Genomic DNA, 27673 nt, shown 5'->3' on the forward strand with positions numbered 1-27673 from the left:
AGAATGCAGAAAAATGCAGGCCATAAAAATGGAGAGAAGAAAAAAAAAAAAAAAACAAGCTAAACAATATCAACCAGAAAAATGGAGTTTTTCCACCTTGTCTTCATTTTCCACAAAAATGTTGGTAGGAACCAGATGTGAAATGTAACAAGTGTGGTAAACAAGGACATGTGGAGATGATTTGCAAAAATCAATAACAAGAAGAAACTAGTGCAACAGTTGACCAATGCCAAGAGGAGCAATTGTTTGCAACAACGTGTTTTGCTAATAAAAACACCTCTGAAAGTTGGCTTATGGATAGTGGTTGTACAAACCACATGACAAATAATCAAGATCTTTTTAGAGAACTTGATAGAACAATTATTTCCAAAGTTAGAATTGGAAATGGTGTACTTATTCTAGTGAACGGAAAATGAACGGTTGCTATCGAAAGCCAAATAGGTTTGAAACTCATTTATGATGTTTTGTTTGTGCCTGACATTGACCAAAACTTAGTCAGTGTTGGACTTGTTGAGAAAGGATCTAAAGTTTATTTTGAAGATAGGAATTGTATTATTAAGGATGCTGAAGGCAAAGAGGTGTTTAACATAAAACTAAACTGCAAGAGTTTTGCTTTGAATTTACTGGAAAATGAGCATGTTGTTGTTTTACAACAAGATAGTACAAAAATGCTTTGGCACAGAAGACTCGGGCACTTTAATCATGATGTTGTGCTCTACATGAAAAAAACTCAAATAGTTGAAGAACTTCTTGAATTTGAAAAAGATCTTCCTATATGTGCTACTTGTCAATATGGGAAGCAAACTAAACTTTCATTTCCAAAGAAAACATCCTGGAGAGCAACCCAAAAACTGCAACTGGTGCATACTAATGTTGGTGGACCTCAAAAGACACCATCCTTGAAAGGGAGAAACAATGTGGGGCTGGCCAATAAGTTCAAGGCTGAAATGAAGCAAGTCCTGGAAATGACAGACCTTGGAGAGATGACTTATTTCTTGGGAAAAGAAGTACATCATCAACAACATGATATTTTCATCTGTCAGAAAAAATATGCAAAAGAAAGATTGAAGAAATTCAGAATGGAAGAATGCAAGCCTACATCAACTCCTATGAACCAAAAATAGAATTTTTGTAAGGAATATGGTACTGAAAAGGCCGATGAAGGAAATTTTAGAAGCATGATTGGATGCTTAATGTACTTGACCGCAATAAGACCAGATATAATGTACATCGTAAGTCTACTTTTGAGGTACATGCATTGTGCAAGTGAAATTCATTTTCAGACAACAAAACGTGTGTTGAGATATGTTAAAGGTACAATTGATTATGGTATTAAGTTCAATCAAGTTAAAAAATTCATTCTTCATGGATATTCCGATAGCGATTAGGTTGGATGTGTTGATGATATGCGAAATACTTCAGGCTGTTTTAGTTTTGGTTATAGTATATTTTCTTGGAGTTCAAAGAAACAAGAAGTTATGGCTCAATCCACAGCTGAGGCGGAGTATGTTGCTGTTGTTGATGCTGTAAATCAAGTTTTCTGGTTTAGAAAGTTGCTGACAGATCTGGACATGAAGCAAGAAATGAGTACTCAAGTGTTTGTTGACAACCAAGCTGCTATATCTATTGCCAATGACCCGGTTTTTCATGGCAAAACAAAGCACTTCAAGATTAAACTATACTTTCTGACCGTGGTGCAGAAGGAAGGAAATGCGCAACTAGTCTATTGTAACATGGAGAGTCAAAATGCTGATATATTATCTAAATCTCTTCATAAAGCAAGGTTTGAGTTTCTACGTGGAAGACTTGGAGTTTGCATCTACTAAGTCAAGGAGGAGTGTTGAATTTTGAATTTTTCCTTAGTATCTGTTGGATTTGAATTTTAAAGTTAAATATTGCAGTTGGACTCTTACACAAAATCCGCAACATCCAAATATATATATATTTTTTTTGTCAAGATTTGGTTTCTATTTTATAGGAAGTAGTTGTTCATCATCAATAAAATATTTCGTCAAGATTTGATTTTCTGTCATTCTAATGTCATTTCAGTTACAATCTCACGTATTAATTCAATATTCTTTATCAATAAAATGTGTGTTTTAGCACCCAAGATTTGGTTTCTATTTTATAGGAAGTCAGATCCACAGCGTTCACAGTATTAGACAAAGGGCACGTTCAGATGTGACCCTTTCCACAGTCAAATTGGATAAATATGTGTCGTCTCCCTAAGGTTTCTCAATAATTCATCTCCGTTAAAAAATCTTGAGGCATCATCACTCTGTGGTTGACAGTTTGTTTGAAAAGCTGATCTGGCATGGATAAAATCTTGGGCTATCTTTACTCTGTGGTTGACAGCTTGTTTGAAAAGCTGATCAGGATAGTGGATAGACTTAATTGGTGCCATGTCTTCCCTCCTTTCATACTTGAACTAGTGGATTTAAATCCAACATTTTCTTAACCAACCAAAGATACATCGCTAAACAAAACCATAGGAAAGACATGGGAAACCTTAGTCCTACATCTTCAAAGTTTCCTTCCATTCTTCTTATCATTCTCATATTTCTCATCTCCTTCTCTTTTGCAACTTCCAACACCCAGAACCTTTTGCGAAGAGGCTCCTCTCTCTCTGTCGAAGATGATTCCGACTACATCACCTCCCCAGACAAATCATTCACTTGTGGTTTCTATGGGATGGGGAAAAATGCTTACTGGTTTTCGATATGGTTCACAAATTCAAAGGAAAAAACTGTTGTTTGGACGGCCAATCGAAACACACCTGTCAATGGCCGGGGCTCCAGAATTTGGCTGCAGCGAGATGGCACCATGATTCTAAGGGCTGCTGATGGCTCAACTGTTTGGGAGACGAACACTACCTCCACAGATGTTGATCGAGCAGAGCTTTTGGACACTGGAAACCTTGTTTTGAAGGACCCGCGGGGTAAAGTTCTATGGCAAAGCTTTGATTTTCCTACTGATACTCTTCTGCCAAACCAAATCCTTACTACAAGCACAAAGCTGATCTCTATAATCAGAAGAGAGGATTTTTCCTCTGGTCATTTTTACTTCTTTTTTTATAATGACAATGTCTTGAGAATGATCTATGATGGGCCTGACATTTCAAGCTTGTATTGGCCTAATCCTGATTGGGATGTTTTCCAAAATAGAAGAACAAACTATAACAGTAGCAGAATTGCTGTTTTAGATGAAATGGGGAGGTTTCTTTCGAGTGATAGAATGTCTTTCAAAGCTTCTGACATGGGTTTTGGAGTCAAAAGGAGGCTGACAATGGACTACGATGGAAACCTGAGACTCTATAGCTTAAACCATTCCTCGGGATTATGGAATATATCATGGGAAGCTCTTAGCCAACAGTGTAAAGTGCATGGGCTATGTGGTAGAAATGGGATTTGTATTTATACACCAGAACCCAAGTGTTCATGTCCTCCGGGCTATGAAGTAAGTGACCCAAGTGACTGGAGCAAAGGTTGCAAATCAAAGTTCAACCATAGCTGTTCCCAACCACAGCAGGTAAAATTTGTGGAGCTTCCCCAGACCGATTACTATGGGTTTGATCTCGATTATAGCCCATCTGTTTCATTAGAAGCTTGCAGGAAAATCTGCTTGGAGGATTGCCTTTGCCAAGGATTCGCCTACAGGCTAACAGGAGAAGGGAACTGTTTCGCAAAAAGTACCCTTTTCAATGGCTACAAGTCCTCCAACTTCCCTGGGAGTTTATATTTAAAACTGCCTGTGGATGTCCAAACGTCAGCACCCACTGTCCTTAATGGTTCTGATCTCATATGCGAGTCCAAGGAGGTTGAGGTTGTGCACAGTTCTTCTGTGTATGACACTGCCAGTAAACAGATGAGATGGGTTTATCTCTACTCATTTGCTTCTGCCATTGGTGCCATAGAAGTTCTCTTAATTGTGTCAGGTTGGTGGTTTCTTTTCAGGGTACATAATGTGCCATCTTCAGCTGAAAATGGATATGGTCCGATATCAAGCCAGTTCAGGAGATTTAGCTACACCGAACTCAAGAAGGCAACCAACAATTTCAAAGTGGAGCTTGGAAGAGGAGGCTTTGGGGCTGTTTATAAGGGTGTTTTGGAGGATGAAAGGGCAGTAGCAGTGAAGAAATTGGGAGATGCCACTCAAGGGGAAGGGGAGTTTTGGGCTGAAGTAAGCACAATCGGAAAAATCTATCACATGAACCTAGTCAGAATGTGGGGATTCTGTTCAGAGGGTAGACACAGACTTGTGGTCTACGAGCATGTAGAAAATCTGTCACTGGATAAGCATCTCTTCAGCACGAGTTGTCTGGGATGGAAAGAGAGGTTTAACGTTGCAGTGGGGACAGCGAGGGGTTTAGCCTACCTTCACCATGAGTGTCTAGAATGGGTTATCCACTGTGACGTGAAGCCTGAAAATATACTTCTAGACAACGGGTTTGAACCAAAGATTGCAGATTTTGGGCTAGCCAAGCTGTCTCAGAGAGGTGGCCCTGGTTCAGGAGAATTCTCTAGGATTCGGGGGACTAAAGGGTACATGGCTCCAGAGTGGGCTATGAATCTTCCAATTACGGCAAAAGTTGATGTTTATAGCTATGGAGTTGTGGTTTTAGAGATGGTGAGGGGAATTCGGCTTTTGAAATGGGTGGGTGAGGATGGCGAGGAGCAGGAAGCTGAGCTGACGAGGTTTGTCAGGGCAGTGAAAAGGAAAATTCAATATGGAGAAGACAATTGGATAGAGGATACAGTGGACCCAAGATTGAAGGAGAAGTTTAGCAGGCAGCAGGCAGCCATGATGGTCAAAATAGGTATTTCTTGTGTGGAGGAAGATAGAATTAAACGACCAACAATGGCCACCGTAGTGCAAGTTCTACTGGAATGTGAAGATGAAGCCCAAGTCCAAACCCTGGACTTGGAGTAAATGTCCTTTTTTTTATTTACTGAATAAGTTATGGGGTCTGTATCTCGTGAACAAATTACATAGTTGTTATTGGTTTTTCTTGTTTTCTTTTTGTATGGGGTCTGTAGCCACTTGTCACAAGATGCTTCAAATGACCCTCCCCATGGCTTATATAGGAGGTGAGAAGCTTCTAGAGACCCTTGGAGACAACCACACTTAGCCACTAGTGGGAAGAGTGTGGAAGGTTCTAGAAATGCCTAGAGAAGTCCACACAACTCTACACTATGGTAGAAGGCATGAGAAGGGTCCAAAGCTTTCTAGAGAAATCTAGAAGTCTCTTGAATATTCTAGAATAGTGTAGGACATTCTAGAAGTCTCTTGAATATTCTAGAATAGTGTAGGACTATCTAGAAGTCTCTTGAATATTCTAGAATAGTGTAGGACATTCTAGAATATTCATGAATTGTAAGGAACCCTCCAAGGTTCTAGAGAGTTCCATTGGTGCCTATAAATAGGTGAGGGCCTCATTTGGCCAAGGCACCAAGCAAGTGAGCATCCAAGCACTTGTAAAGGCTTTCTTGAGATAATAAAGCTTTCATTCTTTAAGGAGTTGCCTACTAAGCTCTTAAGCTTTCGAGTCGCGAGTGTCTTAGCCGAGCAAGCTAAGCATTGGGGATCAAGGCTGACTTAGCAAGATCAAGCGTCTTGACTTGCCTAAGTGTCGCATGAGCTTAGTGAACGACTAAGTCCGTGACAAGTGGTATCAGAGCGTGGCTACGAAGCGGGCATAAGGGAAGCATGTCGGGCTCTAACATGGAGGAGACTAGCGAACAAACCCGTGGGAAGGAGGCCGAGCCTACTGCACGGGGCAGGGGCAGAGGTAAGAAGGATACATCTCGTGATGTTGTTGCCAACATGGAGGCAAGGTTAGCCAAGGTGGAGCTAGCCATGGCAGACACCCGGGAAGGGGTGGACTTGATCGAGCAAGGCATGGAGAAGGGCTTAGAGGATCTAAGGGAGCAGACCCAAGACCTTCGCGAGGGGGTGCTGGTCTCGCAAGTTCAGCCGGTGTCACACGAGGAGTTCATGTCTTTCCAAGACAAGGTCATGAGCATGTTCACTAGTGTGGAGTCAAGGATGGAGGCCTTGACTGCACGAGTGGAGGCCCGAGACCAAGAGATTCGACAAGAGTTGGCCATCTATAAGACCGTTGTATCAGCACGAGTCATGGCCACTCATAAGGCACCAAGGGTGGAGGTGCCCAAGCCACACACGTTCAGTGGCAAGAGGGATGCCAAGGAGCTAGATAACTTCTTGTGGCACATGGAGCGTTACTTTGAGGCAATTGCATTAACGGATGAAGCCACTAAGGTACGTACCGCGACCCTTTACCTCACTGATAATGCTACTCTATGGTGGCGTCGACGATTTGCCGACATAGAGAGAGGGACGTGCACCATAGACACATGGGATACCTTTAAGAGATAAATCAAGAGGCAATTCTATCCCGAAGACGTGGCTTACCTAGCAAGGAAGAGTTTGAAGCGTCTCAAGCACACGGGCTCGATCCGTGAGTATGTCAAAGAATTCTCTACTCTTATGCTTGAGATACCTAACATGGCTGAGGAGGAGCTACTGTTCAACTTCATGGACAACTTGCAAAGCTGGGCCGAGCAAGAGTTGAAGAGACGTGGTGTCCAAGACCTAGCCACGGCCATGGCAGTAGCCGAGTCCTTAGTAGATTATAGAAGGGGAGACTCCTCCAAGCCCAAACCACCATCCAAGGGTAACCAGGCCAAAGGTGGGGGAGACAAGAGGTCGCAAGGCCATACCTCTAAGGAAAGATCAAGCAAAGGCCCTAGTGGCAAGGATGGCAAAGGCAAGGACAAGCGAAAGGAGTTCACGCCCAGGACCAATTGCTTCCTGTGCGATGGTCCGCACTAGGCACGAGACTGCCCTAAGAGGAAGGCCTTAAATGTTATGATCGAGGAAAATGAGCAAGAAGGCGATGCTAAGATGGGATCGTTGTAGCTCTTAAATGCCCTTAAGGCCAAGCCGATGCCTAAGATGCCTCAAAGCAAAGGGCTGATGTATGTGGAGGCCCTTGTGAATGGGAAGGCCACCAAGGCCCTGGTGGACACAGGTGCCACTCACAACTTTGTCTCGGAGGATGAGGCAAGAAGGTTGGAGCTCCAAGCATCCAAGGAAGGAGGATGGCTCAAGGCAGTCAATTCAGCCGCCAAGCCATCACATGGAGTAGCTCGCGGGGTGACTATGCACATCGGCTCGTGGGAAGGAAGGGTCGACTTCACAGTGGCACCCATGGATGACTTCAAGATGGTGCTAGGAATGGACTTCCTACAGAAGGTCAAGGCCGTGCCACTACCTTTCCTACGCTCAATGGCTATCCTAGAGGAGGAGAAGTTGTTCATGGTCCCTACGGTCAATGAAGGTACGCTCAAGACCCCTATGTTATCCGTTATGCAAGTAAAGAAGGGGTTAAAGAGGGAAGAGGTGACCTACCTCGCCACCCTAAAGGAAGAAAAGGATGATGGGTCGAGAGAACCCATACCTAAAGAAATCAAGGGGGTCCTTGATGAGTTCAAGGACGTGATGCCGCCCGAGTTGCCTAAGAGACTTCCTCCTAGGAGAGAGGAAGATCACAAGATTGAGCTGGAGCCGGGAGCCAAGCCCCCTGCTATGAGGCCATATAGGATGGCACCACCCGAGTTGGAGGAGCTAAGGAGACAACTCAAGGAGTTGCTAGATGCGGGGTTCATCCAACCATCTAAGGCTCCTTATGGCGCGCCGGTTCTATTTCAGAAAAAGCGTGATGGGTCCCTACGAATGTGCATAGATTACCGGGCACTCAACAAGGTGACGGTGAAGAACAAGTATCCCATCCCGCTCATTGCTGACTTGTTCAATCAACTTGGAAGGGCAAGGTACTTCACGAAGCTGGACTTAAGGTCAGGCTACTACCAAGTCAGGATTGCGGAGGGAGATGAGCCGAAGACTACATGTGTGACCAGGTATGGCTCATATGAGTTCTTAGTAATGCCTTTCGGACTCACCAATACCCCAGCAACGTTTTGCACCCTCATGAACAAGATCTTCCACCCATACTTGGACAAGTTCGTGGTGGTGTACTTGGATGACATAGTCATCTATAGTAACACTCTAAAGGAGCACGTAGAGCACTTGAGGAAGGTCTTTAAGATCTTGAGGCAGAATGAGCTATACGTGAAGAAGGAGAAGTGTTCGTTTGCTAAGGAGGAAGTGAGCTTCCTTGGGCATCGCATCAGAGATGGCAAGCTGATGATGGATAATAGCAAGGTGAAGGCCATCCAAGAATGGGATCCACCAACCAAGGTACCTCAACTCAGATCTTTCCTTGGTTTAGTTAATTACTATCGGCGGTTCATAAAGGGTTATTCGGCAAGGGCCGCTCCAGTCACTGATCTTCTGAAGAAGAATAAGACATGGGAATGGGATGAAAGATGCCAACAAGCCTTTGAGGACCTGAAGAAGGCTGTGACTGAGGAGCCAGTGTTGGCACTACCTGACCACACCAAGGTCTTTGAGGTACACATAGATGCCTCAGACTTCGCTATTGGGGGAGTCCTTATGCAAGAAAGGCACCCAATCGCATTTGAGAGTCGCAAGCTAAACGACACGGAGAAGCGTTACACGGTACAGGAAAAGGAGATGACTGCCATCGTCCATTTCTTGCGCACCTGGAGGCACTATCTGCTAGGGTCTCACTTCATAGTGAAGACCGACAATGTGGCCACTAGCTACTTCCAGACACAGAAGAAGTTGAGTCCTAAACAAGCTAGGTGGCAAGACTTCCTGGCCGAGTTCGACTATACGCTGGAGTATAAGCCGGGAAGTGCTAATCATGTGGCCGACGCCCTAAGCCGCAAAACCGAGCTAGCGTCTATGACGAGTCAGCCCCAAGGAGACATAATAGATCTTCTAAGGGAAGGACTGAAACATGATCCAGTGGCTAAGAGCCTCATTGCCCTGGCTCATGAAGGGAAGACCAAGCGGTTTTGGGTGGAGGACGACTTACTCTACACCAAAGGGAGACGACTCTACGTGCCTAAGTGGGGGAACATAAGGCGGAACCTGATTAAGGAGTGCCATGACACCAAGTGGGCAGGGCACCCTGGGCAACGACGCACTAGGGCACTACTCGAGTCGGCTTACTATTAGCTTCAAATACAGGATGAGGTTGAGGCCTATGTGAGGACTTGTCTTGTGTGCCAACAAGACAAGGTGGAGCAACGACAGCCTAGAGGCCTGTTGGAGCCATTACCCATAGCAGAGCGCCCATGGGACAGCGTCACCATGGACTTCATCATCGGGCTACCCAAGTCAGAGGACAACGGGTCGATCATAGTGGTGGTAGACAGGTTCTCTAAGTATGCAACCTTCATAGCAGCCCCGATTGACTGCACTGCGGAAGAGACGGCGAGGCTATTCCTAAAGCACGTAGTCAAGTATTGGGGGTTGCCGAAGTTCATCATCAGTGATCGCGATCCACGTTTCACTGGGAAGTTTTGGACGAAGCTCTTCAAGCTTATGGGTTCGGAGCTTCACTTCTCCACAAGTTTTCACCCACAAACGGATGGGCAGACCGAGAGGGTGAACGCTTTATTGGAGCTGTACTTGAGGCACTTCGTGAGTGCCAACCAGAAGGATTGGGCTAAGTTGCTAGACATAGCCCAGTTCTCATACAATCTGCAAAGGAGTGAGGCGACCAATAAGAGTCCGTTCGAGCTAGCTACAGGACAGCAACCGTTAACTCCTCACACTCTAACGATTGGCTATACGGGGAGAAGTCCAGCGGCTTTCAAGTTCGCGAAAGGGTGGCACGAGCAAGCTGATATAGCACGCTCATACTTGGACAAGGCCGCTAAGAAAATGAAGAAGTGGGCTGACAAGAAGCGACGACACACAGAGTACAAGGTCAGAGACATGGTGCTTGTCAAGCTCCTTCCTCAACAATTCAAGTCCCTAAGGTCGGTGCATAAGGGCCTTGTGAGGAGGTATGAAGGACCCTTCCCCATACTGGGGAAGGTCGGCAAGGTGTCCTATAGAGTCGAGCTGCCCTCGAGGTTGAAGATTCATCCTGTCTTCCACGCAAGCTACTTGAAGCCTTATCACGAAGACAAGGATGATCCAAGCCGAGGGCTTTCTAAGAGGGCAACTACAGCGGTTGTGACCTCCTATGACAAGGAGGTGGAACACATCATTGCAGACCGAATCATCAGAAGGCGTGGTGTGTCTCCTGCTACGGAGTACTTAGTGAAATGGAAGGGACTACCAGAAAGCGAGGCTAGTTGGGAGCCAGCAAATGCACTATGGCAGTTCCAGGAACAGATTGAGCGGTTCCGGGCAGAAAACACGACGAGGACGTCTGCGGCTTAGGTGGGGGAGAGTGTCACAAGATGCTTCAAATGACCCTCCCCATGGCTTATATAGGAGGTGAGAAGCTTCTAGAGACCCTTGGAGACAACCACACTTAGCCACTAGTGGGAAGAGTGTGGAAGGTTCTAGAAATGCCTAGAGAAGTCCACACAACTCTACACTATGGTAGAAGGCATGAGAAGGGTCCAAAGCTTTCTAAAGAAATCTAGAAGTCTCTTGAATATTCTAGAATAGTGTAGGACATTCTAGAAGTCTCTTGAATATTCTAGAATAGTGTAGGACATTCTAGAATATTCATGAATTGTAAGGAACCCTCCAAGGTTCTAGAGAGTTCCATTGGTGCCTATAAATAGGTGAGGGCCTCATTTGGCCAAGGCACCAAGCAAGTGAGCATCCAAGCACTTGTAAAGGCTTTCTTGAGATAATAAAGCTTCCATTCTTTAAGGAGTTGCCTACTAAGCTCTTAAGCTTTCGAGTTGCGAGTGTCTTAGCCGAGCAAGCTAAGCATTGGGGATCAAGGCTGACTTAGCAAGATCAAGCGTCTTGACTTGCCTAAGTGCCGCACGAGCTTAGTGAACGACTAAGTCCGTGACACACTTCTCTGGCACTACATCAATTTGGAATCGCACAAGTTCATGGTCCTAGGTTATGGGTTATCATTGGTTTTTCTTGTTTTCTTTTTGTACATCTTTCTCCGTAGCCACTTCTCTGGAACTACATCAATTTGGAATCGCCCAAATTCATGGTCCTGTGTAGCATAAGATATTCACCTCCCATAAAATAATAGAAATTCACAGCATGCAGATACTAAGATTTTTTTTTTCTCCCCAAAAAGAAATACGTACAAAAGTAAAAAAGACAGAAGTCTGTAAAAAGCAGATGAACAAACTTGAATTTTATTTTTAGGACTCAAGTCAAGGGTGACTAGATGAATTGGTGGATGTAGATTCTGATTTCCTTTCATTTGTTTTATTTATAGCAGTTTCATTTCCTTGTTCAGTCAGTAATTTTCTTTTTCCCCTCACTCCCCCTCCCCCCACCTTCTTCAAATTGGGTGTATAATTGAAATGGAAGTTGGCTTATATTTACTGGTAATGCTTGTGATATCCTTTTTCTCACCTTTTTCTTAGAAATGAAGAATGAGGAAATATGGGTGCTACATGTTTCACTTGTTGAGAACTGCCATTGTTACATAGATTTCCTATTGATTTACATGTAATCCTTGTATGATTTTTGTTCCAAGGAAATTAGTTGGTAAAAAGCTTCGGTCAAAATTTAATTGTGTGACATTGTAGGAATCTTTGTCCTAGATCTTGAATGCCTTCTTTTTGTATGATATTAGATATCATGCATCCACAAGTTCTTCTCACTTGTTCAATTTTTTATGATGCGCGGTTTTTAACATATGGTGTTCTTAGATATCTGGATCCTAATAAGCTTTACTTGTGTGAGCTTATCCTTGTAAAGTTGAAAAGTTATCCTACTGATGCAGTGTTGTTGGATATTCTAATAGCTTTACTTGTATGAGCTCATCCCTGCAAACTTGGAGGTTATCTTGTTCAGGGACATAGTCCTTGCTCTTCTTCTTCTAGAACAATTTATTCCGTTCTTTTCATTTATTTATTTATTTTGGTGTGTGTGGATAGCCTTACTATTATAGCACGTGTGTTATTTTTCCATGGGCTATATTACAATTTATCTCTCGTAGTTTCTTCCCTTATTTTTAGGAAGCATACTTATGTACGTCTGAATTCTTATTTGGAAGCGTCTGGGTACTTTGACTGTTTAAGTCTTAAGAAGTTGATATCAAAGTGTAGCTATATATTGTTACTTAGAGGATCTGCAGATTTAAGTAGGTTTAGATCTGATAAAACTATATATCAGCACTCATGTCCCCATTGTTTGCAATATGGAGCTATGCTGAACTGTGAAATGAGTAGCTACTGTTACCAACTTGAGGCTTGGGTCAAAGGATGAAAAAGAGGTTGATAGGATATTTTGAACTGTGAATTTAATTAACTCGTGTTCATCATTTGATATCATGATTCTGAATTGTTGATCGGATGGACCAAATGCATTTGGTGTGGCACTTGTTTTAATTGGACCTGGTAACATTGATCAGGTCCTGGTTTTTTTTTTCTTCTTCTTTTTTTTTTTTTTTCCAGCAATGTTTGCTTTTTGAAACACCAATTTTCTCATCATGATTGTAGGAAGTACAGAGATGCCAGATGCAATGGAGATGATATTTCAATCTGCCCTTGCTTTGGGTAGAAACGGGGCCGCGAGTTATTTGTTTTCCCTGAAATTTCTTGCACTTACATCTTATCGTGCTTTTCCATGTCTAATTTTTAGTACCACACTCAATTGAACTAATTGGCAGTAAGTTTCTTGCTTTTGCTTTGCATTACTTTTTAGAATGCAAAATAAAAGGAAAAAAAAAAAAAAAAAAAGAAAAAGAAAAGTGGACTCTTCTAGAATTACCAGAAAACAAAAAATAAGCATGGGTTGTTGTTTGTTTGTGGAGTTATTTTAGTTTTTGACGTCATGCTCCTCAAGCAACATCTTATAAGACTATTTTTAGGATTAGGTCCAACATGAACTAGTGCAAGTGTGAAGATTGCATTTTGTCATGTCTCAGACTCTGCAGTAGAGGGAATCTATCATTAATCATACTCCATTTGACTTGACATGTGATATGCTGGAAACCTGAAACATGGCCTTGGTTTGGCTCGTGTCATTTTTCACTACTCGAGATTTCTTGCCCACATGCTAAAGACTTTTATAAGTATAGTCTATATAACTAACTGCCCTTGGCAAAAACTCAGCGTGTCTACAACTAAAAATGTACGCTAGCAATAGCATTATATGGATATGGCTTTGTGGTTCAACACGAATACAAAGACTTTCCTTGAGAATACCTGAATAAGACGAATAACAACAAATGTCACATGAAAGCAAATTGGTCGTGCCAATTAAGAATTTCTGTTTCATACATGTCAGCAAGTTGATGAGCTAATGGGTGATGTGGAAAGCGCAGTGTCCTTGTATTCAAAGGCGGTGCACTTGTTAGTGTCCCTTCTTGTGGAAGCACCATCCCTCATTCTCAACCCTCCCTTCTATCTTACAAACTCAGACCACTATAGGCTTCGAACTTACATTGATATCCTAAATATGCAAGAGTCCACTCAAGGTCTCAAAGGATGAATCTTCTTAAGTGCGAGGATCAACAATGTCCCCCTTAAAAACTAGTGTAACTTTTAAATATCCAATGTGCCATGGCTTCCATATATAATCATTTATTTGTACAGATGTTCTTTGAGTGACTGTGATCCCTTATTTGGGACTCAAATCATGATTCTATAATTTAAAGACTGATGAAATGTGCATTTTTTTCCCATCTCTGTCCATTTGGATGTGCATTTTCTGACCAGGTGTTTATTCAGGGGTCATTGCCTAGAATACCAATCTGGACGGTTCTGTTAGATCAATTCTGCTGCAAGATATCCTTTCCACATTCACAACATAGTTATCCAGTACTCATGTAACTCAAAAACTTTTTATTTGAGTTTCATGCCATTTGTTCTCTCTCAGCAAATGAAATAACTCTACTGCTTCTTATGAAGCGTTTAGAATGGGTTAAAATCCTATATCTGGCTGTAGGGAACAATCTGCTCAGTGAATGAATTGCATCATCTTTACATTTTATTTCTTCCACTTTTGCTGCTGAAATTATGGGTGGTCTCATCTGAAGTTGGGACATGTTTCGGGGCCATTGCATTCGAATGAATGGACTAGTGACTTCAAATGCAAATTTTGGAGCCACTAAAAACTCCTAACGGATGGGCTTGTGATTTCAAATGCCATCGAAGATGTATTTTTTATTTTCTATTTTCGGGCCTGGAGATACAATGCTGTTTATGGGACACCAGATCTACTTGAAGGTCCTGCTTGATTTATGGGAAGAAAATGTGCGGAATATTATTTTCCTTATAACTGGTGAGGTAGATGAGTGTAGCTTGTGTCTAAGCAGCTTCCATTGAATATTTGAGGAAAATTCTCCTATGAATAATTAGCATCTTATTCAAAACTTACGAGGAGGGTTCCAATCAGTAAAGAGTCCTGCAAAGGCTTGATTATCTTAGCATGAGTCATCATCCCATGACCAAGAGTGAATACAGAAATGTTAGGCATGCCGCATACGAAGGCGCCAATCATTTTATCAGGCTATCACAATATGCATTATGTATTCCAATTATATTCAAAATTTCACCACCCGTAAATAGGGCCGCATATTTCAAAATACCTACCGTATCTTCCAATGTTTTAAAGAGTGTCACAAGTTTCTCTAAATCTTCCTCATTCTTAGTTGGCAAATGTGGACACCTTCCTTCAGGAAGAATACAATATCAATGGATCTCCTTTAACTACTTGATGAAAATCATTTCCTGCCATTTCACAATTGGGTCTTATGGGATGAGGTTACTAGAATGAATGGAACTTGGTGGGTCAGAGTCCACATTGATGAGCGGTGAAACAGTGCCCAGTAAAAAAGGCAAATAACACAAGATTGAGAAGACGAAAGCACATCTTTTTTCATTATAACTTCAAAGGGAAGATTCATGGTGGTGATCAAAATGAAATCTCCAAATAAAGATAGTTATACTCTAACTCTGCTGGTTTGGAAATCCAAGATCTACCTTGTCGAGAATGATCAAATTTTAGGGGTGTTATCAATATTGTCCCCAAGGCTAATGACCAATTCAAGGCATTGAAATATAATTTAAAATTGCAACAAGTAGGAGTGGATATTAAAAAGAAGGGAGTCTTATGTCACAAAACGCTTCAAATGACCCTCCCTATGGGCTTATATAGGAAATAGGAAGCTTCTAGAGACCCAAGAGACATCTACACTTAGCTACAAAGTGGAAGAGTATGGAAGTTTTTAAAGAGGGTTAGAGATGTCTACACATTTCTACACTTGACTAGGAGAGCATTGGAATAGTGTGGGGTGTTCTAAATTCTTCCAAAGGCATCTTGTACATAACCTTATACATAGACTAGTGTAGGAGCTTCTAGATTATTCTTGATTTGTAAGGAACCCTCCAAGGTTCTAGATACTTCCTAAGGTGTCTATAAATAGGTTAAGGTCTCATTTGGCCAAGACACCACCTAAATCACTTTCTAACCAAGCAAGTGAGCTTTCAAAGCACTTGTAAAACATCATTTGAGAGCAATAAAAGCTTCCATTCTTTAAGAGTTGCATATTTCGCCTTCTAAAGCTTCCAATTCATGAGTATCTTAGCGTAGTAAGTTAAGTATTAGGAGTAAGGTTGACATAGCAAGATCACAAGTCTTGGCTTGTCTAAGTGTCGCATGAGCTTAGGAAAATATTAAGTCTGTGATAGTTGATATTAGAGTATGGTTGCAAAGCAGGCATTGTGAAGAAAGCATGTTAGGGTCCAATGTTGATGACACTAGTGAGTAAACTCGTGGAAGGAAGACCGAGCCTATTGTAAGGGGTAGGGGTAGGAAGGATAAGTCTCATGATGTCGTTGCCAACATAGAGGCAAGGGCTAGCCAAAATGGAGCTAGCCATGACGGACTCTCGGGAGGGGTTGGACTTGATTGAGCAAGGCATGGAGAAAGGTATAGAAGATCTTAGGGAATAGATCCAAGACCTTCATGAGGGGATGCTAGTCTCATAGGTTCAGCTAGTGTCGCACGAGGAGTTTGTGTCCTTCGAAAAGAAGGTCATGAGCGTGCTTACTAGCATGGAGTCAAAGATGGAGGCTTTGGCTACCATGGAGTCCCGAGACTAAGGGGTTAGGCAATAGTTGGCTATCTATAAGGTCGTTGTGTCAGCGCTGGTCATGGCCATATGGGAGGCATCTAGGATAGAGGTACTGAAGCCATAAGGGTTTGGTGGCAAGTAGGATGCCAAAGAGTTAGACAACTTCTTATGGCATATGGAGCAATACTTCGAGACTATCGCACTAACTAATGACGGCTAAGGTAAGGACTACGATCCTCTACCTTACTAATATAGCTACTCTATGGTGGCGCCAAAGGTTCATCGATATGGAGAAAGACATTTGCATCATAGAAACATGAGAGAACTTTAAGAGGGAGATCAAAAAGTAGTTCTACCCCGAGGACGTGGCCTACCTAGCTAGGAAAAACATGAGACGTCTCAAGCACACAAACTCGATTTGTCATTATGTCAAGGAGTTCTCTTCGCTCATGCTTGAGATTCCTAATATGATTGAGGAGTTGCTATTCAACTTCATGGATAACCTACAAAGGGGGGCCGAGCAGGAATTAAGGCATTGAGGTGTTCAAGACTTAATCACTGTTATGGCAGTAGTAGAGTTTTTAGCGGATTACAAGAGGAAAGACTCCTCTAAGGTTGAGTCTTTGGAGGATAGCCACGCCACTGGTGGAGGAGATGAGGTTTCAAGAGACCACAATGCTCTTAGAATGGGATCAGGCAAGACGCTTAACGTTAGGGAAGGAAGAGGTAAGACGAAAAATAAGAACTTTACGCTTAAAATCAAGTGTTTCTTGTATGACAGTCCACATTGGGCAAAAGATTATCCAAAGAGGAAGACACTTAGTGTCATGATCGAGGAGAATGAATAAGAAAATGAGGCACATATGGGTTTAATGCAACTACTAGGTACCCTCCAAGTCAACCCAAAGCGTAGTACGCCTAAGACTTTCTTACTATCAAGGGTGCAAGTAAAGAAGGCAAAATGGGAGCAAGCTAAAAGTAGCCCGTACACACATGGACAAGGTCACGAAGGGAGAGGTGAACTCAATAGGAAAAAGAAAACAATACTCTAAGCATCGAAAGTGTAGGTGTCTGCATCCATCCAAGGCCTCACAGGAAATGAGGTGAAGAATATCCTAACTAAGCGAGTCACCAGGAGACAAGGGGTCCTTCTCGTGATAGAGTATCTAGTCCAATGAAAATGATTACCTAAGAGGCAAGCAAGTTGGGAACATGCGGATGCCTTGAGAAAGTTTTGGAAACACATCAAGAGATTTCAAGAAGAGGCAACGACAGGGACATCAACGGTATGGGTGAGGGAAGGCATCATAAGATGCTTCAAATACCCCTCCCCATGGGCTTATATAGGAGATAGGAAGCTTCTAGAGACTCTTGGAGACATCGACACGTAACTACAAAGTGGAAGAGTATGAAAACTTTTAGAGAGAGTTAGAGATGTCCACGCATCTCTACACTTGGCTAGGAGAGCATTGGAATAGTGTGGGGTGTTCTAGAGTTTTCCAAAGGCATCTTGTACATAGTCTTATACATAGACTAGTGTAGGAGCTTCTAGATTATTCTTGATTTGTAAGGAACCCTCCAAGGTTCTAAAGACTTCCTAAGATGCCTATAAATAGGTTAAGGCCTCATTTGGCCAAGGCACCACCCAAATCACTTCCTAATCAAACAAGTGAGCTTCCAAAGTATTTGTAAAACATCCTTTGAGAGCAATAAAAGTTTCAATTCTTCAAGAGTTGCTTACTACGCCTTCTAAAGCTTTCAAGTCGTGAGTATTTTAGCCTAGTAAGTTAAGCATCAGGAGTAAGGTTGGCTTAGCAAGATCACGGGTCTTGACTTGTCTAAGTATCACACGAGCTTAGGAAAATACTAAGTTCGTGACACTTAACTTCATTGTTGACAAGTCTTTAGTGTATTTTCGTCTATAGCTTACATCAAACAAGAATAGGTCATGAATTCATTTGTAGCTTTCGTCATATAACAAGAGTTGTTGACATATAATCAGTGGGTATACCAATGACCAGTATCATTGCTAATGAGTCTTTCACGGGTCATCGTATATGGCTAGCTTACATAAGATAAAGAACCATCATGATTCATGTGTAGCTTATACGAGATTGGGAGAGGTCTTCACTTAAGAGAACTTGTTGTTCAAGGCATTATTTCTAGGGTGACGGTCAAGTTTTCTCAACATTCAGACTTTCCCGGAAGGTAACGTACATGCACGGTGTGCCCAAATTCGACAAAGGGCACCTTCAGATGTGACCTTTTCTACAGTTAAATTGGATAAATATCTATCGTCTCCCTAAGGTTTCTCAAAAATTTATCTTCCTTAAAAAATCTTGGGGCATCTTTATTCTTTGGTTTACAGTTTGTTTGAAAAGCTGATCAGGGTAGTGGATAAACTTAATTGGTGCCATGTCTTCCCTCCTTTCGTATGTGAACTAATGGATATAAAACTAACATTTTCTTAACCAAAGATACATTGTGAAGCTACAAAACTCGAACGACCAGGAGAATGGTCTCTCTCAAAAGTCAAAACCTAAGGGTGCAAAGAATTCTCCCCACCTTCGGGGCAAGGACATTCAACATCCACTCAAATGAAGACCTAATGCTGAAGAAAGGAAGTCAAGTCTCTTTGGCACCATGCACGATAAAGCCGAAAAATGGCAGAAAAGTTGTGGTTCCTGCTGCCCTGTTGCAAAAGGCTACTCCTTCGTGCTCCTTCCCGTGAAGAGTGGCTATAAAAAGAAACATAAGCAACAAAATGGGAGCTCCTCCTCAACGAAATCACTCTCTCCATCTACAAGAAAACGGTAAAAAATTCATCTTTGTATCCAGAAAATGATGAAATAAAATCCTCCATTTTTCCTGAAGAATTTTATCTACTTCACATAGCTAGACAAAACTAGGAAAGACATGGGAAACCTTAGTCCTACATCTCAAAAGTTTCCTTCCATTCTTCTTATCCTTCTCATATTTCTCATCTCCTTCTTCCCTTTTGCAACTTCCAACACCCAGAACATTTTGCTAAGAGGCTCCTTTCTATCGGTCGAAGATGATTCAGACTACATCACCTCCCCAGACAAATCATTCAATTGTGGTTTCTATCGGATGGGGGAAAATGCTTACTGGTTTTCAATATGGTTCACAAATTCGAAGGAACGAACTGTTGTTTGGATGGCCAATCGAAACAGACCTGTCAATGGCCGGGGCTCCAGAATTTCGCTGCAGCAAGATGGTGCCATGATTCTAAGGGAATGCTGATGGCTCCCTGTTTGGGAGACGAACACTACCTCCACCGATGTTGATCGAGCAGAGCTTTTGGACACTGGAAACCTTGTTCTGAAGGACCCACGCGGTAAAATTCTATGGCAAAGCTTTCATTTTCCAACGGATACTTAATTTTCTGCCAAACCAACTCCTCACTACAAGCACAAAGCTGATCTCTATAGTCAGCAGAGGGGATTTTTCCTCTGGTCACTTTCACTTCTTTTTTTTATAATGACAATGTCTTGAGAATGATGTACGATGGGCCTGAAGTTTCAAGCTTGTATTGGCCTAATCCTGATGGGAATGTTTTCCGAAATGGAAGAACAAACTATACCAGTAGCAGAATTTATGTTTTAGATGAAATGGGGAGGTTTCTTTCGAGTGATAGAATGTCTTTCAAAGCTTCTGACATGGGTTTTGGAGTCAAAAGGAAGCTGACAATGGACTACGATGGAAACCTGAGACTCTATAGCTTAAACCATTCTACGGGATTATGGAATATATCATGGGAAGCTCTTAGCGAACAGTATAAAGTGCACGGGCTATGTGGTAAACTCGGGATTTGTATTTATACGCCAGAACCCAAGTGTTCACGTCCTCCGGGCTATGAAGTAAGTGACCCAAGTGACTGGAGCAAAGGTTGCAAGTCTAAGTTCAACCAAAGCTGTTCCCAACCACAGTAGGTAAAATTTGTGGAGCTTCCCCAGACCGATTACTATGGGTTTGATCTGAATTATAGCCAATCTGTTTCACTAGAAGCTTGCAGGAAAATCTGCTTGGAGGATTGCCTTTGCCAAGCATTCGCCTACAGGCTAACAGGAGAAGGGATCTGTTACCCAAAAAGTACCCTTTTCGATGGCTACAAGTCCTCGAACTTCCTAGGGAGTATATATTTAAAACTGCCTGTAGATGTCTAAACGTCAGCACCCACTATTCTGAATGGCTCTGATAACATATGCAAGTCTAAGGAAGTTGAGGTCGTGCTGAGATCTTCTTCTATGTATGACACTGCCAATAAAGGGATGAGATGGGTTTATCTCTAATCATTTGTTTCCATCATTGGTGCAATGGAAGTTCTCTTTATTGTGTCGGGTTGGTGGTTTCTTTTCAGGGCACATAATGTGCCATCTTCGGTTGAAGATGGGTATGCTCCGATTTCAAGCTAGTTCAAGAGATTTCGCTACACCGAACTTAAGAAAGCAACCGACAATTTCAAAGTAGAGCTTGTAAGAAGAGGCTTTGGGGCTGTTTATAAGGGTGTTTTGGAGGATGAAAGGGTAGTAGCTGTGAAGAAATTGGGAGATGTCATTCAAGGGGAAGAGGAGTTTTGGGCTGAAATAAGCACTATCCGAAAAATGAGTTTTGACCCAAGATATTTAAAAAAAAAAAATTCATAAAATAAACTTTGTTTCCGAAATAATACCTAATTTAGTGTGTTTATGACATGTGTTTTAATAAAACTAAACAAAAATATTTTTATATCAAATTAAAAATATTAATGATTTAATTTCATATATTATTATGTTTTAAATTAATGAGATAAGTTTATTAACCATTCACATATTTTGAATAAATATAAAATCAAAATAATATAATATTTTTATTTAAAAAGATTAAAGTTAAAGTTGTAGTTAGTGACTATGACTTTAATAATTTAAAAAAAAAAATTAAAATGATAGTTATCAATTACGATATTATGATGTGAAGGCATACGTACGCTAGATTTAGTATTATTTTGGAAACAAGTTTAATTTATGGATTTTTTATTATTATTAATATCCTATTTTGGGCCAAAACTGTCGAAAAAATTATCATAAGAACCTAGTTAGAATGTGGGGATTCTGTTCAGAGGGTAGACACAGACTTGTAGTCTATCAGCATGTAGAAAATCTGTCACTGGATAAGCATCTCTTCAGCACGACTTTTCTGGGATGGAAATAGAGGTTTAACGTTGCAGTGGGGACAACACGGGGTTTAGCCTACCTTCACCATGAGTGTCTAGAATGGGTTATCCATTGTGACGTGAGGCCTGAAAATATACTACTAGACAATGGGTTTGAACCAAAAATTGAAGATTTTGGGCTAGTAAAGCTGTCCCGAAGAGGTGGCCTTGGTTCAGGAGAATTCTCTCGGGTTCCGGGGACTAAAGGGTACATGGCTCCAGAGTGGGCTATGAATCTTCCAATTACGGCAAAAGTTGATGCTTATAGCTATGGAGTTGCGGTTCTAGAGATGGTGAGGGGAATTTGGCTTTCAAATTGGGTGGGTGGGGATGGTGAGGAGCAGGAAGCTGAGCTGACGAGGTTTGTTAGGCTAGTGAAACGGAAAATTCAATGTGGAGAAGACAATTGGATAGAGGATACATTGGACCCAAGATTGAAGGGGAAGTTTAGCAGGCAGCAGCAGTCGAAATAGGTATTTCTTGTGTGGAGGAAGAGAGAAGTAAAAGACCAACAATGGCCACCGTAGTCCAAGTTCTACTGGAATGTGAAGATGAAGCCCAAGTGGACTTGGAGTAAATGTCTTTTTTTTTTTATCTATAGGCATCTATCGGCCTGTATCTCTTGAACAAATTACATAGCTGTCATCGGTTTTGGCTTTATAGAGGGTATTTGTCTATTTAATCCTACAAGGTGAGATACATAAAAAGTATTTGTAATATCTCATATCATAATCAGATAGGAAAGAAAGTTTTTTATATATATTATAAAAATATAGATTTTTTTTTAATTATGTAGATGCATTTTAAAATCATGGAACCCTTTTGAAATAGGCTTGAAGTATCATATAAAAATAATTTATTGGCTTTAAACCTATTTTTTATTTTTTATTTTTTCTTTTTTCACTTTTTATTTCTTATATTTTTCTCCTCTATTTTCTTTCTCTCACATTGTATCTTACATTTTCAGGAAAAAAAAAAAAGGTATAGCCAAAATATTCCAAATGAAAATACAAAATCATGAACTGCATTACTCTAGTATGAATAGTTATATCTTTATCTATCTTTAAGAAATTTCAATAATACAAACATAATATACAACATGCTCTTTAACATCAATCATTTTTGCTTTTCTTAAAATCAATTTTAAGGCTTAGTATAAGGTGAGAAATTATTATATAACTTACCTAGACTTGGATTGTGCTCGTTTTGCCATAACTTTACCTTTGTTTCACTTTTGTTATGTTGGATCTCAAAAAATATTAAAGAAAATATTAAGAAAAATGGTTTTTTTTATATTTAATTATGTATTTTTAAAATTATTTAATATTTACATATAATAATAATAATAATAATAATAACTAAATAGAAAAATAAGACAAAGGATAAAATATACAATTTCTAACACAAGTTGATGGTGTTTGTTTTTTTACTTTTTGCTGAAAGCAATTTAGTTTTAGAATTTAGGTTGTTTGTTTTTCTACTTTTTCATGATTTATTATAAACATTTTAATGACTTATTATAAACTTTTTACTAAATAGAAAAAGCCAAAATATATAGTTTTTTCTAAATAAAAAAAACTAACATATTGATTTTTTTTACTTTTTAATATTTAATAGAAATAAAATACTACAAAAACAAACAACCTAATATTTAACACTATTAAGTATTAAGGTTCTATTTAGAATTAAGTAAAAAAACAAACACCACCTAAATATGTTTTATTGATACAAATGCACAACCAATTATCTATCTACATATATATATATATATATATATATAAATTAATTTTAATTATTTTATAAGGTATTTTATATAATAATTAAATAAAAAACAAAGGTAAATTTATAAGTAAAATTATCAATATTTTAAAATAAAAAATACTTACGTATCATATTTTTTTATATTGTTCAATATATATTAATTTCTTTGTTAAAACAATTTTAATATAAATAATATCATTTTTTTATTTTTTTAAATATTTTATATCAATTTTCTCTTATTAATATTTTTTTTAATCAAAATATCCACTCATATATCAATTGTATTTGTACCTAGCAAAAAATATAACAGAAATATTTTGTCCAAAATATTGGACAAATGACTCAGTCGTCGAAAGAATGTTGTCTTGTAGTTGAAGTTAAGGATAAGAAATATTGGACCTTGGACAAAAATATAACGGTTTCCAGTTGTAGCCAGCAAAAATAAATAAATAAATAAATAAAGACTTGTTTAATAAAGGGTCTTCGTCCAACGTAATTAGATCAGACTTGAGTAGATCAGTCTAAGTCATCCTCCAATGATCAAGTCAAAAAATGTTAGGCATACTAATAGCTGGTCTGGTAGGCGCGGGTCGCAATATGCCTTTTCTTGTCTTATCATATTCAAAATTTCACGTGTAGTTTCCCACTTGCATTTAAAATTTCACACCTAACCAAATCTTTGTGTTTTTAAGAGATCCAACCAACCTAGTTTCTCTAATAAAGATAAGAGAGCACCCTTGGTTTGTTAATTGGAACCTCTTTGAGTGGGGTTTGGTCAGATGAGACTAGAATAATACCAAATGGAAGCTTTGTAGAGTCGACGGTCAATGGTGAAGTGATGGTGCCCAATCAAAAGGCAAATAAATGTTATAACAAGAGGTCATGACTCATCACTTATAAACTGGTATATCAATGAGAGAATAACCCTAGCAAGTTTTCCACGGGTCATCCGTCGTCTGTAGCTTAAAATAAGGTAATAAGATAAAAGAGCCGTCATGTCTACTATATAATATATATATATATTGGGTAAGGCCGAAGGGGACGTCGGTGTAAGGCATATTTCTGCAACTTGCTTCTTTAAAAATTATCCATGCGAGTGTGTCCAAATTTGGCAAGTGGGATGGTGACTACGTGGAGTCACAACGGTCATTATATTCCAACAATTATTTATTCTCAAGCTCCCACTTGTTCTTGTTCTTCTCTTTTTTTTTTCTTTTTTTTTTTAAATCTTAATTATATTTAAAATAAATGTAATTTATATGTAAATAAATATTATAACTTTTTATGATTTATTTTTATAAGATATATTTTCATTTTATATTTGTTAAAAAATAAAAAATATTTTTATTTAATTATATATATAAATTGGATGAGACAATACAATATCTCAAGTACCCCATCAAAATTTAAAAATTCAAATCTATCACTAATTTTTTTTCATCTAATGTCATATAAAGTACGAGAATCCGCGAAAACGTGCTTCAGGTCCATTCCTAATTGAGACATCTTTTTTGACGGTCTGTTCACCTCAAAGCTCAATGCCTGACAACCAAATGACCAACCAAGCACGTCTTCTCGAAGAAAGGACCAAGCATTTTCTGAGAACAGCTCAAGACGGTGGATACTGGACAGTGGGTCGTTTATTAGTACCATGTCTTCTCTCCTTTCGCACCTGAACTAGTGGATATGAAACCAACATTTTCTTAACCAACCAAAGATATATCTCTGAACCAAACTTCGAAAATGGGAAACCTTAGTCATGCATCTCCAAAGTTTCCTTGCATTCTTCTCACCCTTCTCATCTCTTACCTCTTCTCTTTTGCAACTTGCAAAACCCACAACTTTTTGCAAAGAGGCTCCTCTCTATCTGTGGAAGATGATTCAGACTACATCACCTCCCCAGACAGATCATTCACTTGTGGTTTCTATGGGGCGGGGGAAAATGCTTACTGGTTTTCAATATGGTTCACAAATTCTAAGGAAAGAACTGTGGTTTGGATGGCCAATCGTGACAGACCTGTCAATGGCCGGGGCTCCAGGATTTCACTGCGGCGAGATGGCATCATGAACCTAAGGGATGCTGATGGCTCAACTGTTTGGGAGACTAACACTACCTCCACCGATGTTGATCGAGCAGAGCTTTTGGACACTGGAAACCTTGTTCTGAAGAACCCACATGGTAAAATTCTATGGCAAAGCTTTGATTTTCCTACTGATACTCTTCTGCCAAACCAAATCCTTACCAGGAGGACAAAGCTGATCTCTATAATCAGAGGAGGGGATTTTTCTTCTGGTTACTATATCTTATATTTTGATAATGACAACATCTTGAGAATGATGTATGACGGGCCATCTATATCAAGCTTGTATTGGCCTAATCCTGATTTGGGTATTTTGCCAAATAAAAGAAGAAACTCTAACAGTAGCAGAATTGCTGTTCTAGATGAAATGGGGAGGTTTCTTTCGAGTGATAACGCGTCTTTCAGAGCTTCTGACATGGGCTTGGGAGTCAAAAGGAGGCTGACAATTGGCTACGATGGAAACCTGAGACTCTATAGCTTAAATCATTCCACTGGGTTATGGATGATCTCCTGGATGGCTTTTGGAGAACGGAATAGAGTGCATGGGCTGTGTGGTAGAAATGGGATTTGTGTTTACACACCAGAACCCAAGTGTTCTTGTCCTCCGGGTTATGAGGTAAGTGACCCAAGTGACTGGAGCAAAGGTTGCAAGTCTAAGTTCCACCGAAGCTGTTCCCGACCACAGCAGGTAAAATTTGTGGAGCTTCCCCATACAGATTTCTATGGGTCTGATGTCAATCACCTCACATCTGTTTCATTAGAAACTTGCAGGAAAACCTGCTTGGAGGATTGCCTTTGTGAAGCATTCGCCTATAGGCTAACAGGAAATGGGCTCTGTTTCAACAAAATTGCCCTTTTCAATGGCTTCAGGTCTCCGAATTTCCCAGGGACTATATATTTAAAACTGCCAGTGGATGTCGAAACATCAGCATCCACCCTTGTTAATGTTTCTAATCCCATATGCGAGTCCAAGGAAGTTGAGATTGTGCTGAGTTCTCCTTCTATGTATGACACCGCCAATAAAGGGATGAGATGGGTTTATCTCTACTCATTTGCTTCTGCCCTTGGTGCGCTGGAAGTCCTCTTTATCGTGTCAGGTTGGTGGTTTCTCTTCAGGGTACCTAAGGTGACATCTCCAGTTGAAGATGGATATGGTCCGATATCAAGCCAGTTCAGGAAATTTAGCTACACCGAACTTAAGAAGGCAACCAACAATTTCAAAGTAGAGCTTGGAAGAGGAGGCTTTGGGGCTGTTTATAAGGGTATTCTGGAGGATGAAAGGGTAGTAGCTGTGAAGAAATTGAGAGATGTCATTCAAGGGGAAGGGGAGTTTTGGGCTGAAATAAGCACAATCAGAAAAATTTATCATATGAACCTTGTTAGAATGTGGGGATTCTGTTCAGAGGGTAGACACAGACTTTTAGTCTACGAGCATGTAGAAAATCTGTCTCTGGATAAGCATCTCTTCAGCACGACTTTTCTGGGATGGAAAGAGAGGTTTAACGTTGCAGTGGGGACAGCAAGGGGTTTAGCCTACCTTCACCATGAGTGTCTAGAATGGGTCATCCATTGTGACGTGAAGCCGGAAAATATACTTCTAGACAATGGGTTTGAACCAAAGATTGCAGATTTTGGGCTAGCAAAGCTGTCTCAGAGAGGTGGCCCCGGTTCCAGAGAATTCTCTCGGATTCGGGGGACTAAAGGTTACATGGCTCCAGAGTGGGCTATGAATCTTCCAATTACAGCAAAAGTTGATGTTTACAGCTTTGGAGTAGTTGTTCTAGAGATGGTGAGGGGAATTCGGCTTTCAAATTGGGTGATGGAAGATGGCAAGGAGCAGGAAGCAGAGCTGACGAGGTTTGTCAAGTTAGTGAAAGAGAAAATTCAATGTGAAGAAGACAATTGGATAGATGATACAGTGGACCGGAGATTGAAGGGGAGGTTTAGCAGGCACCAGGCAGCAACATTGATCGAGATAGGTATTTCTTGCGTGGAGGAGGATAGAAGCAAAAGACCAACAATGGCTACCGTAGTCCAAGTTCTACTGGAATGTGAAGATGAAGCCCAAGTTCAAATCCAGGAGTTGGAGTAAATGTCCTTTTTTTATTTACTGATTTAGTTACGGGGTTTGTATCTCGTTATCAAATTAGTAAATTACATAGTCGCCATTGGTTTTTCTTGTTTTCTTCTTCTTGTGTTTTTCTCCATAGCCACTACTCTGGAGACTGGAACTACATTAATTTGAAACAACTCAAATTCATGGTCCTTACTCCTGTGTAGCATCAGATTTTCACCTCCCATATAATAATAGAAATACACATCATGCAGATGATAGGAATTCTTTTTTTCTCTCTCTCCCCCACCCCAAAAAAAAAAAGAAAAAAGAAAAAAAGAAAAAAGACAGAAGTACGTAAAATAGAGGGATTTGGCAGGGAGACTGTAGTTTGGGCAGAGATGAGCATCATAGGGAACATCGATCATAGG

General features: G+C 40.4%; 2 protein-coding genes and 1 pseudogene across 2 annotated transcripts; all 3 read left to right on the forward strand.

Moving 5' to 3' along the window:
- The first annotated feature begins 2424 nt into the window (after positions 1-2424).
- Positions 2425-5018, forward strand: LOC100240889 (putative receptor protein kinase ZmPK1). Its single transcript, XM_002272240.5, has one exon. It carries the CDS (start codon positions 2500-2502, stop codon positions 4927-4929), a length of 2430 nt encoding a protein of 809 aa, XP_002272276.2. The 5' UTR covers positions 2425-2499; the 3' UTR covers positions 4930-5018.
- Positions 5019-19246: 14228 nt separating this feature from the next.
- On the forward strand, positions 19247-21924 carry LOC100247759 (putative receptor protein kinase ZmPK1; annotated as a pseudogene).
- A 2741-nt stretch (positions 21925-24665) lies between these two features.
- LOC100242625 (putative receptor protein kinase ZmPK1) lies at positions 24666-27454 on the forward strand. Its single transcript, XM_002272431.5, has one exon. It carries the CDS (start codon positions 24852-24854, stop codon positions 27279-27281), a length of 2430 nt encoding a protein of 809 aa, XP_002272467.1. The 5' UTR covers positions 24666-24851; the 3' UTR covers positions 27282-27454.
- Positions 27455-27673: the final 219 nt, after the last annotated feature.

Source organism: Vitis vinifera, chromosome 8, assembly GCF_030704535.1.
Source record: "Vitis vinifera cultivar Pinot Noir 40024 chromosome 8, ASM3070453v1".
NCBI lineage: Eukaryota > Viridiplantae > Streptophyta > Magnoliopsida > Vitales > Vitaceae > Vitis > Vitis vinifera.